Genomic DNA, 13,224 nt, shown 5'->3' on the forward strand with positions numbered 1-13,224 from the left:
CTCAAGCCAGCTAAGGGACCAGCTCCACTGCTAGCCCCTCCATGAGGCTGTTCCCAGACCTCCCGCAGCAAACACCACAGTCCTCCTGAACAAGGACTTAATGAGGTAGCACTGCATACCCATCAAGTTCAGTGGCCTCCTTCTTCACCAGCCACATCCTCTGTCCCCTTCCTCCATCCTCATCCTCACCTGACATCCCAAACTACTTACAGTCCTTAAATGTCACATAATTTTTCATGTCTCCATGCCTTCAAACAAGCTACGCCCTCCATCTGATGTGCCTTTTCCCACTAACCCATAAATCCTGTTTCTTGTCCTGGTCCTCCACAGGAGTGATTACGACCACTCTGTGCTGCCACTGTACTTTCTTGTACGTGTGTCACCCATTGAACCCACGAGTGACTTGAGAACAGAGCCCACATATCATGCTTTCGTACAGACATGGTGCCTGGCATATGGTGCTCACTGAAATTAAATTAGAAACGAGTTTACCTGTAGCTAAGGGGCTATGCAGGGAAAGAGCTCCTTTAAACTACTCAGCTCAGGGGCAGCCCGGGCAGCTCAGCAGTTTGGCACTGCCTTTGGCCCGGGGTGTGATCCTGTAGACTCGGGATCGAGTCCCATGTTGGGCTCCCTGCGTGGAGCCTGCTTCTCCCTCTGCCTGTGTCTTTGTGCCTCTCTCTCTCTCTTTCTGTGGCTCATGAATAAATAAATAAATAACCTTAAAAACAATTAAACTACTCAGCTCAGAACAGCTGCCCACAGCACACACCCATGCTGATCACACTAGACATTCTGGCTAGAGGATCGAACCATCACTGGCAATGACCTCATGGTATTTTCCTTCCATGTGCTCACCACCCCACTCATCAGAAGGAAACCCAAGCTACAGACCTGAAGTCCCTGTTTCAGCTCAGTACCAATACCTGCAAGTAAGTTTCCGGCTAAAACCAAAGCATCCTGATGGGCAGAGAGATCCAGTGGGAACCAAGCAGACGAGAGCAAGGTGAGGATCATCGTGGCCATGCCAACAGTACAGCTCTTTCTAGACTCATCTGAGGTGCTTAGTGGAGGCACCCTGGAAGTGAAAATTTGCCAGGTCAAATGATGAATACCTTAAATCGAACAATCTTGCCTTCTTGTAATGAACCAAGAAGGCGGTGTGTCACCCTACATTTTATACCAGCTCATAAAGTGATTTTACTATTGTTAATTAACATCCTTCCTGTAAACAATCTTTGAAAAATGAAACCAGGTAGCAGATGTGATTAAAACTATGGAAACTATATTTTTTAACTTTTTAGCTTTCTCTGAATTTTGACTCAGCATATTTTACTCCAATCCCAGAGTTGCTTTAAGTCAGGTCAGAGGCTGGATCTATGCTCAGTAACCACCTGTGGACAAAGGGAAGTAACCCTTCTAGACCAGAGGATGCAATCCATCCACCCTAAGCAAATGTTAGCTGGCCATATGCTGACACACACCAGAAATTTGCACTTAATTCTGAATAGGATGGTGAGTCACCAAAATTTTTCTCAGCAATCTGTACACATAATAAAAACTTATTCCTTAGCACTGTAGGAGATTCAAAACCATTTCACAGATGCTACTATGGCCATCTACTGGAAGAAAATCATTTTTAAATGGAAACTGCTCATATAAGCTTCACAGTCCCTATAGAATCATGATTCTATATGACAGGTCACATCTGATTTCAAACAAAAAATGTTTCTAAACTTCTAGTACATAGTGTAGAATTCTGGGGAAAAAAATCAAGCCAATTAGAAACGTTTTGCCAGCATGTGTGAATTCTCCAAAATGAACCTAACAAATGATACCCTGAAATCCTCCAAAGCACTTAAGAGTGAGCACTTGACACCCATGAGAATGACAGCAAATCCAGATTTTCTGAGAGCTCTATCACTAGTTTCCCACACAGCTGACAGGACAGAAGCAAATATCTCATTAGGTATTTTTCCAAAAGGTCAAACTGATAAAAGATTGAAGAAAGAAAACATGGGATTCCAATAGCAATGTCTGTATCACACAAGTATAGATAACTGTGTCATGAGAACAATACATACCCACAATGCCAACCTAAACTCCAAATGCAGACAGGAAAGGCAGTTGAAAGGAGACACAGAGCTTCGCAGCATCCAAACTAAAGGAGAAAAGAATAGTAAAATCACAGCCATGCACAAAAAACATTGATTAAATTGAACCTCCTTCATCAAAAGTACAAACACTAACGATAAGCTATCTGTCCTACCATGGTTCTAATTCATCCTTCAAAGACAGAGTAGGGATGGGAAACAAGAGGCTGTACAGAGGGACCATCACATGCCCTGAGGATACGCCAGCAGCTGGAATGGCAGCGGTCCTGCTTCCCCTCTGTGCCTGGAGCACCCCTCCTCTCCACCCTGCTCGCTCCTGCACCCAAGCTTGTTGATGGCCATCTCCTGACTAGACTGCAAGCACCACAAGAACAGGGACCCTCTTTGTTTGCATCTCAAGCCTAGAACAGCGCACGACACATGGGAGCCACAGTAAATACAAATAAGTCAAGTTTATGATATTTTAAATAAATCAAGGGAAGACCAAACCAGAGAGGCCAAACAATACTAATTAGGTTAAAAAGGCACATATGGGGCAGCCCGGGTGGCTCAGCGGTTTGGTGCTGCCTTCAGCCCGAGGCTTGATCCTGGAGAACCGAGATCAAGTCCCACATCAGGCTCCCTGCATAGAGCCTGCTTCTCCTTCTCCCTCTGCCTATGTCTCTGTGTGTCTCTCATGAATAAATAAATAAAATCTTAAAAAAAAAAAAAAGGCACATAGGTACTTAAGACAGCTTAATCCTAATTGTTGGCGTTTTCTACAACAGGTAAGCATTTCTTCTGTCACATAAAATAAATGTTAAGCATTAACCTGGAACTCAGCAAATTAACACTACTTTGCATAACGTTCTCTATTTCTAATGACGAAAGTTACCTTTGTTCGTTTTAAAAAACTTATAAATATCTAAAAAAGGTAAAGAAGGAAACAAAAATCACAGTCCTAAAATTCATTTTGGCCATTTTCTGCCAGTCAGTTTCCTGAATATGTAAGAATGTCCACACGTGAACAGGACTTCACAACAGAGATCGGGCTACATGCAAGCACCCCAGGCCTCTTCCCAGTCTGTAACTATTATAATCCAAATCCATCCTTCTATAGCATAAAACATCCCCTATAGCATGTTAATAGGTGCATAATAAATACGCTACCGTATATGGAGTTTCGCCGGAATCAGAATTTAATCATCTGTGCATTCTTGGATAGCACGGTTCATTCCCAATGTCATCGTCACAGATAATGATACAAGTACATTACACAAACACTTTAGCTGGTATTTCTGATTCCTTCTCCTTGGTGAACATCACACATCACTGAGGCAGTTCTATTGGAGGTATTTCGAACTTCTAACATGTTACCAACTCATATGGCAGCTTTTATTCTCAGTTTCATGTCTTCTGTATTGGCCGGGTATTTTATAATGAGCATGTAGTACTTTCATAAGCAGAAAAACAAACCGTTGCTTACATTTCCATTAGAATAAACCCAGATTCTGCTCCCAGAAGCACAAGTTCTCAGTGAGCCCTGTGTTCAAGAGCTCTCACACAGCAACTCACCATGAAAACCTGGCTGCACGAACCCAGAATCAATTCTGCAAAGCCAACCAAGGAGACTTACTGTGAGCGCGCGTGTGGTTGACGTGACCAATTCACGGGAAACTGCCGCAATGACTCTGGAGAGGTTGTTTTCCACAGTGACGTCTGTCATGCTCGGTAGTAAGTTATAGCCTCTGTAGATTCTAATGGGAAAGACATGGAGACTAAAAACTACTATTAAAGCTTATGGTACTTCCAAAATTCAAATGGCACTTCAAAGTTTAAGATTAAAGCCCATGAGATGTTACAGCAGTTTTGACTTTGAAGTGAACAACAGACTGGACATGAACCACATATCACTACAGTGGTGGCACAAAGTCCCCTCCTGGTCCCAGCTCATCCTGAACACCTGCGCCACAGAGCCCAGGTAGCACTGCCCAGCCATAGCCTTGCCTGCTTACCTGCCACCTCTCCATACATCCAAAGCAACTATTTTTCAAACTTTTAAGCTGGGAAAAAAAAATCCTTCTTGAAGCTACTTCTGATTCCAGGGAAGAAGAAAGTACTCGTCCCACTGTGGGGCTGCCAAGGTGCTTCCCAACACTGCATTCATGGCACATACTGATTTCAACCCCTTGTTGAAGTTACATACAAATTCTAAGTCACCCACCCTGTAAGCGGAGCCTACACAGGATTAGTGCTGGATTCACTTCTGAATCCCTTAGTGTCCTCAGAACTCAACAACAAAACTCAGGAGAAGACTTCTTTTATCTTCCCACATCAATTCTCAAAAAGCTGCTAGCTAAGGTGCAAAACAGTGCTGCATCACTGGCCATGGTGTTTTCCACCCAAGAGCCAAAGCAAGACAGCCAATGTCCAAAGGCCAGACTAAGTTTGAAACTGGGAAGACTTTCAAAGTTTTATTGAGATACCAATTTGAATGTAAATATTATACTCATCTCTGCTGGCATTTTCTGAAATGACACTCAGAAACCATTTACCTAAGCTTGCTCAACTCCTGATAATGAGATACCATCATGCCGCTTTTGCTTATCTTAGAGGAACCTTTTCAGAGAAGAAAACATCACTTCTTTCAGAAGAAGTGGTAAAAACACCACTTCTTAGGTTTAAAATTTTTTTTCTCTGAGAAAATTATTTCCATGTGTTTTTTAAAGCAATCTTTACATGAGAAGACATAATATCTACTGAGGAGTAGCTTCCAAATTTGACAAGCTGAATTTCAAATTCAAAACAAAAGCATCAAGCAAACATCTCAGCCTTGATATCTAAACTTTTAAATAAAATTGCCACTAACAGAAAGGAGAGCTACATATAAAAATTCGTTTTAAAAATAACATTTAAGACACACAGTGAAAACTGCACAATAATCTTTTATGACCACTTCTGCAAGCTTCTTTGCAAACTAAAATTCTAAGGAATGACTGCTTCATTAAAGCATTTCTGTACTAACGACTTCCAGTCTGTGCGCTTACCTGAGACCAGATGTGAGCAGACTGTGTGCCAACGGCAATGGCATTTAAAAGCTTCTCACATTGCAAAAAAAATAAAAAAAATAAAAAATAAAAAAAAATAAAAGCTTCTCACAAGAAACATAAATAGTGGTTAACTGCAAACCACTGTGCACCAGTGGCCAATCCTACCTAACACTGCCACTCTCAATAGCCCAGTTACCTAAAGGCCAGGGAGGGGGGATGACATAACCACATCATACTCTTCACTGGCAGCACAAATTGAAAAAGTCATCAGACAGGTTTTTAAATAAGACACAGCATAAATGGCACACACAGAAACCCATTTATCAGTATGTGATTAGAAGATTCACAAAGTCCCTGTGACTACAGCAGAGCCTGCTAAATGAAGAGGCAGGCAGCGAATTCCGAAGGAGATCACCTACGCAAACACCCTCATACCTGAAGCTCCTTCTCTAGAAAGCACGATGTGTTACATCAGAGCCCTGAAGAAAGGTGTCAGGAAAGGGCACCCCCCACCCCACACTGCCAACGTTAGGACACACGCAGCGCGCATACCTGGTTATGGTGCTGACGGAGAAGTGAGATGGAGGCTGCGCCTCGTGCATGAGGAGCTTCAGGTAAACACTGCTTTGATCTCGCGCCACAGCCACCACGGGGTCAGCTTGCCCTTGGTCGCACTTATAAAACAGCTTTGGGACAAGCCTAACAGAGAAATAAGGTGTATTTACTGACAGAAGTCTATGAAACTCACCTGTGATTCCCCACCCTTCTCTGCTGAGGTGGTTAGGCCTGAAGGACAGAACAGCACCTGCCACCCTCATGGGGCTTTCCAGCACACAAGAATGGGGCTTCTGGCCATGGGACCAATCACCTGCACACCAGTCACACCAACCCCGAAATAACTAGGTGCTGTACTTGCTTTTTGTCTGCCGTACAATTACGTACTTTTCTCTACATGTGATAAAATGCTTTGATTTCAAGTTCTCTTTCTAGTCATCTTGAGCCAGATGAACAAGTACATGAAGCCACTGTCCATGGAAAGTACTGAGCACAGGGCAGATCTGAACGCCAGGGGCTGGCCCTTACTCGCTTTTGCAATTTTGCCTGCAAAACCATCACACACATTCCCAGACGGTGAAGCTCTAGCTAAGGACCCTCACAAATCTAAACTCAAAAGCAGAACACAGGCAACATTTCCTAAAAGAACAGAAGGGTTCATTTCTGCAATCGACACTGGGCATATTTTGCATGAGTGTACTCATACACTTGTGGACAGGGCTCAGAACTTTTAGAAAAAAATCAACTATTTTATCACATTTGTTTGCAAACTCTAGTATCTTTAATTAAAATCTCTCTGCTGTGGAGATATGGTCATAAGTACAATTTTTTCTAATGTAAAATAAATGGTTATCATTTGCAGAAAATGGTAAAGGTCTAAAATCATTGATTAGGCAAGTCATACAAACCCAGTTTAGTGCACGAAAAGGTACACCTCACATGTAATCAAAGAAATATGCAAATGATGATGAAAACAGAAAAGATATACATCAAAATGGAACTTCAGTTTTGCATAGTCTGATCACAAAGATTTTTATTTCCTATTTTGTATTTTCCCTAAATTTTGTTCATAAATGTGTTACTTTTAAAAGAGAAGTTATTTTAAAAAGAAATACCCATTTCTGCCTCAACAACTGACACATGTTCAACCTTTTTTGAAATATTTGTTTTGGTGAGAAGAATCATATTCTGGTCGTTAAGAGTAGAGACTGGTATGTTTCCAGAGAACCAATTTCACAGTACCAAAACCCATCAAAAATCCACTTCTAGGTACTGACCCAAAGGAAGTGAGAACATATGTCCACACAAAGTCTTGTGGGCAAATGTTCAACCAACACAATTCATAGTAGCCAAAAAAGTGGAAATAATATCAATCATCTGGTGAATGGATAAAGAAAATACAGTATCACCCACACAATGGAACACTATGCAGCAATAAAAGGAACACACTACGGGCACACACAACAGCAGGGATGAACCTTGAAAACCAAGGGAAAAAAGCCAGAGGCCAAAGTCCATCTACTGTATGATCCCATTTACATGAAATATCCAGAAAAGGAAGTGGATTCATGATTGCCTGGGGCTGGGAGTTATTGCAAACGGGCACAAGGGATCTTTCTGGGGTGATGGAAATGTTCTAAAACTGGGATCGTTGATGGTTACACAATTTTGTAAGTTCACTATAATTAAATTGTGTACTTAAAATGTTAAGGGATCTTAGAAAATCATACTTCAGTAAAGCTATGAAAAACTTAAAAAAACAACAAAACATCAAAAAAGCTTGACCTAGTAACCCAACTTACAAGAATTAATTCTAAGGAAAAAATGTATATGTAAACGTTTATGTATAACAATATTTATGAGCATTATTCATTATTTAAGTCAAAGAAAACTTAATAGCCAACCGAATAATATTTATATAAAAGTTTGTCACAACTACAGAATACTGGCCACTAACTAAAATTTCTTTTTCTGAAACAGTATGTATAGCTTTCACTGATCTCATAGTGTATGACACGTCACACATTTCAGTACTAAAATATAAACATTATGTGAATACAGGGTGCTGCCCTAGACATCACTGGTGGTTACAATTTCTTTTTTAGAAGAGTCTGATAGCAGGAAGACGTAATAACATAGTATGTGGAAATGATCAGATCACAAAATCGCATGTACACATGGCCCCAAATTTTTAAGAAGAGACCTGTACACAGGATATACCTCAACATATTCACAGTGATATCTCTGATGGCAGAACTGAAGACGATTTCTATTTTCTTCGTGTGCTCTTCTCTATATTTCAAACTTCTGACAAGGAAAGTACATCACTTTTACACTAGGAGGCTACACTGTTTTGCAGTTTTCACCCTCACTTTAGACTTGTGCATGGTAAATAGTCTCTCTTCTGATGGTTTCAAAGGAGCTGAAAGTGAGCACCCAGGATTTGGCAATGCTCACCTACTCTCTGGATGATCCAACTCCCTTCCTCTTACTGCTTTAGTGCTTCCACAATGAAAAGTGAGCGAGAAAATGCTTGGAAAATACCTCATTAATGCCGCTGCAGCAACATGCCGCACTCTGGGGTCCTCATCCCCAAGCAGATAGATGACAACATCATGGAGCACTCGTTCTTGTAGTTTTAAAAGCTTCAGAGAAAAGTATAACAGAAATAGATAAAACATCTGTATTTAACCCAATTTCAGGTAAGATATTTTGGAAGGCCACTGAGTAAGAGCTCATGATCACTAGTCTTAAACTCACATACACAATCACAACTGTCACAACCTGAATCCCGGAGTCCATCTGGTACAGAGCACACTCAGAGGAGACACACACCCCTAGGAAAGTGCAACTCCTAGCAGTTACGACACAGCCTCATAAAAATGAACTGCTTACCCCTGTGTAATGATGAGTCCCTCTGTGCAGGTTTTCTGCTTTTGTCTCCAAAAAGCTCACCAACCTAACAAAGGAACATTTTTAACACAAAACAATTTAGTTACTCCACAAACACCCAGTGTCAGCCTGCCAGACCCTGATGGGACACAGAAGGCAGTGGCGGGGGTTGTCCAGCCACCGGGGAAGGCCGGAGAGGTAGCACCTCTCAGACCCACAGAAGGACAAAGGTTTTTAAGTAAACAGACTTCATATTCCTCTCCTCATTTCAGACTCAGTAAACCATTTTTCTTCAAAATAAATATCAATATCTATTATTGTGAAAGACTCTGAGCGGCCTGGGATTCCTCGCGCCCGCCACACAGGGTCCCTCTCTATAAGGCAGAGCTGAGAGCAACCCCTAATCCACAGAGATGTTATGTGGGAGAAAGTAACTAACCACAGAAAGCACTAACCCCTGAGCCAGGCACATAACAGGCACTTTGTAACAGTGGCTTGAAAAATACTGAAATGCCTAAATACTAAAAGAAATTTCCCCTTCAAAAAGAAAGAACTGAAAGAAAACATCTTAAACCAAACTTACTCTTAGAAAATGAAAAAGGCATCAAGTTATTGTTTAATTGCAGTGAGTATAGCTGGGCTCTGTGATCCAGGTTCAGTACAAAGAGGAGGAAGTTCCCCTTCACTTACAAGCAGAAGTGATGTAAGTTTGAACGTGCTTGTTCTCGCCATCCAGAACCTTCAGATGACTAAAACCACGAGAGAGACCTACTACTCTACCTGTGTTTTAAGATCCCAAGCACAGAGCAAGCTGAGAAAGCGTCAGCTCTCCACACCACCCACACTCCCGACTCACAGCTTACTTGACAACCATCATGAATTAGTATGTGAAGCAACTGTCCCGGCCCTTTCAATATTCCTAGTTCAAACTCCCAAACAGCTTTGGTTTCCTAACCTCATGAACCTGATTCACTTACCGAAAGTCAATCTCTGCAAGAGTTTCCAAGAGCTCCGTCCTCACCAACCAGTAGGAACTATCCTTTAGGGTCAGCACGTTGGTGATCAGCTGTAATCCCAATTCACTATAGCTACTGCTGCAGAGACTCATGACACAGTGCTGGAAGACAAGACCACCAAGGAACGGCATCAGGGTCAACCCTACACCGTCACTGCTGCCTCACAGTTACGACATCACGCCTCCATACCCGATTCTTCCTCTTCTAACTGCAGCCGGGATGTTGCACTTTTCCTCTCAGAAATGTCATTAACTCAAGTTTAAAACTAAACGTGTCCTCTTCATATCACCTTGTTTCTTTCTTCCCTTCTTCCTCCCATTTCTGTCTTGGTCATGGCCTCTACTCCCAGACACCAATTTCACGACCATGTATCAGTGGTAAACCACTCCATTCTGAAACAAGTCTCAGACCCAGGGCCAACTCGGGACCCCTGTCCTTTGCTAAGTGGCCGTGTACTCTTCAGCCCACTGTGATGGCACAGCTCCCGTGGCTGCACCCTTCCTGCCCCTCTGTGCACATGCAGGCACTTGCACACAGCGTGTGCAAGCTGACTCCAGGTCAGCAACCTGCCATGCTGTTGGCATACTTTCCTCTGCTCCCAGAGGGACGGACCACCTGAAACCTGGCAAACATTTGGAACTAAGGAACAATTCTGGCCATGAAATTGTGAAAAGGGAAGGTATCCTTTGTTTTTTATTTTATTTTTATTTTTTTTTATGATAGTCACAGAGATAGAGAGAAAGAGGCAGAGACAGAGGCAGAAGCAGGTTCCATGCCCGATGTGGGATTCGATCCCGGGTCTCCAGGATCGCGCCCTGGGCCAAAGGCAGGCACCAAACCGCTGCGCCACCCAGGGATCCCAAAGGGAAGGTATCCTAATTAATTTGACAACTATTAGGTTTTTGCTTTGATTTTTACTGGTTAATCTTTACTGTTTTTGATTGGCCAGTAGTGATTTACAGAACATCTGATCTACAAAGATTCGCCACACTGCTGTGTCAAGGCTGGAGGCGCTGCACAGACCTCACACAGAGGTCACTAAATAACCTCACAGCTCTCATTAACTCAGCACTCTATGGGCCTGGGAGCACCAGTGGTGTCTAATTCAACAGGTTTTATGCTTCATGTTAGCAAGGTGTAAAGCAAGATCCTTTAGGAAAGGAGCATTTCAAACAAATACCCTGAGTATTAAAACTTATGCTACACTCTATTAAATAAACCTTTCTTGGTAATGCTTTCTGCAACAGAGTCGTGGACACATCCAACTGTTTACTGTTGTTCACAGCTTTAGAAGGTCTACGAATATTTAGCATTAAACCCAATTTTAATGGTAACAAAGGTAAAATTTCCACTAATCAAAGAATTGATTTTCACAAAAGATTATACTTACCCTCACAGCTGTACAAGCCAACTTGCAAGTAACAGAAGATTCATCCTTCAAAGTTTTCTGCAGCAAAGGAACACAGTCCGCCAGAGAAAATGTACTTCCTAACCAGAAGAGCAAACAGCGCCTTTATGCAAACTTGAACTACAGAGTTCTACCTAGGAAATACACTGCAAGTTCTGCCATTACCTGTCAGGGTCCTGACGGTGCCCATCCAATCTCCCACCTGGAAGCGGGATCTGCTGAGGATAGAGGAGATGAGGGTTCCGCAGAGAACGGCTGTGGCTCCTCTGACTTGGGGGTCTCCATGGTCGATGTAGTTCAGGATGTCTGACACATACTGCTCCTCTGTAGAGATAAATTGCCCAGCCACTGTACAAGCCCCTACCATCCATTTTCTAACTCAGAAGAAAAGTTTAATTCTCAGGAAAGGAAAAAAAAAAAAAACAAAGGTGAGGGAGGATTCCAAATCTAGAATATAGATTTGGTAAAAAAATATCATGGGGTTTAAAGATTCTAGATTCATCATAGCCTTGACATCACTTCAACACAATAGATGTTCTGGATTATAATTCCAGGCTGCCAGCCAATAATCAAAATTCCAAGATTTCACTTAAAAAAAAAAAAAAAAAGATTAGAGAAACTCAAACTAGTCCACACTTACCTAATATGAATTCAAAAGCACAAGTGTGTCCCCTCGCCCAAAGAAAGGGGGAGAACTCGGGAGGGTAATTTTAGAAGTGGGGTTCCTCCCCCATTTACTCCAACATGAGAGAATGTCCCAGAACGTGTGCTACAGGAGCCTGGATCTGCTGGTGCTCTGCTGGTCTCGGGTCGCACTTGTCTCTGAGTGTGAACATCTGGCCTGGCTGAGTGTGACCCAAAGCAATTTTGATTATACACAATTTGTGCTTTTGGTATAAATCCAGTATGTATGTAAACTGGCTCTTATGTTCCCACATTTCTATTGTTTCATCATGTGTGTTTAAACTAAACATTGCATCTACAGGGAGTCCAAAAAACAAAAAACATTACGATTTATGTGCTTTATATACAGCTACAACACAGTTCAAAAATGCCACAAATTAACTCAAAAAATATTACTCTAAACTAAAATAGCCAAGATGATCTGAAATAGTTTTCAAAGCAATGGTTAAACATGAGGAATAGACTGTGAACTTGTAACATACCAGGGTATTCCATGGTGTCAAGAGGTACTTTATAAAGTTTGCTGAAGAAAGATTCAGGATGAAGGGCCACAGCAGCTCCAACACAGCTGAGTGCCAGTGCCTTCACACTGACCCGCACGTCCCTGTCTGGAACCAAAACTGCAAGGAAGGCAGCAAAGTGACCTTCAAAGTGACAGACATCTAGTTTCCACATAAACAAAACAAGACCCAGGAACCCAGCTCCCTCATCACTCCCTCCTTCTCCCATCAGTGAAAAGGACCACCGCTCACCCCAGACTCTACTCCCTCCCTCTGCTGCGGTGATGAGGCACCAGTCACCAAGTTGACCTTGAGACCTAGGCACTTCCCTCAGCTCTGTACTTGCTCTGCTATACATACCATTTTTCTCCCCAGTCAGCAAAAATGACGCACACAGGAGGCGGACACAATGGACAAGAGGAACAGAATCATCATCGGTAGACTGTCCTATGTCACCTTTGATCCGGCAAGGCTACAACAAAGAAATGGACACTTTCTTATGATCGTTTGTCTTATGATCAAGGAACCACTATAGTCACTCGTTAGTGTGTTCAAAAAATAGGTCCAGAGCAGCAACTATGCCAGGTGCTGGGGACAGAGATACCTATCTCTGTCCCACGAAAGCCTGGCCTTAGACCATGCTGGAACAGATCCAGAGTGGTCAGAGGCAGCTACACTGTAGGGTCACGGAGACTGTGGCGGGGAGAAGTCCAATGCATGTGTGTGTGGGGGGGGCACCAGCACTCAGGAGAGGCTGCTGGGAAAGGACAGCACGAACCACCATCTACACAAGGGGAAGCACTCAGCCACAGGCAAGAGCCCTGGGAATGCCCAAAGCAGAAATGGCACAGACATATCTGTGCCTGAGCAGGACTTGGAAGGAAGTGCAGAGACTGGGCAGCTACAGAGGGACTATGGACAATTTCTCACCCTCGGGGAATTTAGAACTGAGAAGACAAGACACTTATAGGCAGTAAGCAATAGAGAGAGATTTTATAGACAATTCAATGGATAACTCAACAACAA

At 42.6% G+C, this 13,224-nt stretch overlaps 1 protein-coding gene across 2 annotated transcripts in view; it reads right to left on the minus strand.

Moving 5' to 3' along the window:
* Nucleotides 1-13,224, minus strand: part of HTT (huntingtin) — a 144,685-nt gene that overhangs the window by 81,919 nt on the left and 49,542 nt on the right. For both annotated transcript variants that reach the window (XM_038533184.1, XM_038533183.1), the window contains exons 15-25: nt 12,559-12,670; nt 12,181-12,318; nt 11,180-11,338; nt 10,997-11,094; nt 9,568-9,707; nt 8,594-8,657; nt 8,243-8,343; nt 5,696-5,842; nt 3,730-3,850; nt 2,085-2,161; nt 927-1,078 (exon numbers count right to left, since the gene is read on the minus strand). In XM_038533184.1, the coding sequence (XP_038389112.1) occupies nt 927-1,078; nt 2,085-2,161; nt 3,730-3,850; nt 5,696-5,842; nt 8,243-8,343; nt 8,594-8,657; nt 9,568-9,707; nt 10,997-11,094; nt 11,180-11,338; nt 12,181-12,318; nt 12,559-12,670 (1,309 nt within the window). The remainder of the gene's footprint in view (nt 1-926; nt 1,079-2,084; nt 2,162-3,729; nt 3,851-5,695; nt 5,843-8,242; nt 8,344-8,593; nt 8,658-9,567; nt 9,708-10,996; nt 11,095-11,179; nt 11,339-12,180; nt 12,319-12,558; nt 12,671-13,224) is intronic.

This window comes from Canis lupus, chromosome 3, assembly GCF_011100685.1.
Source record: "Canis lupus familiaris isolate Mischka breed German Shepherd chromosome 3, alternate assembly UU_Cfam_GSD_1.0, whole genome shotgun sequence".
Taxonomy (NCBI): domain Eukaryota; kingdom Metazoa; phylum Chordata; class Mammalia; order Carnivora; family Canidae; genus Canis; species Canis lupus.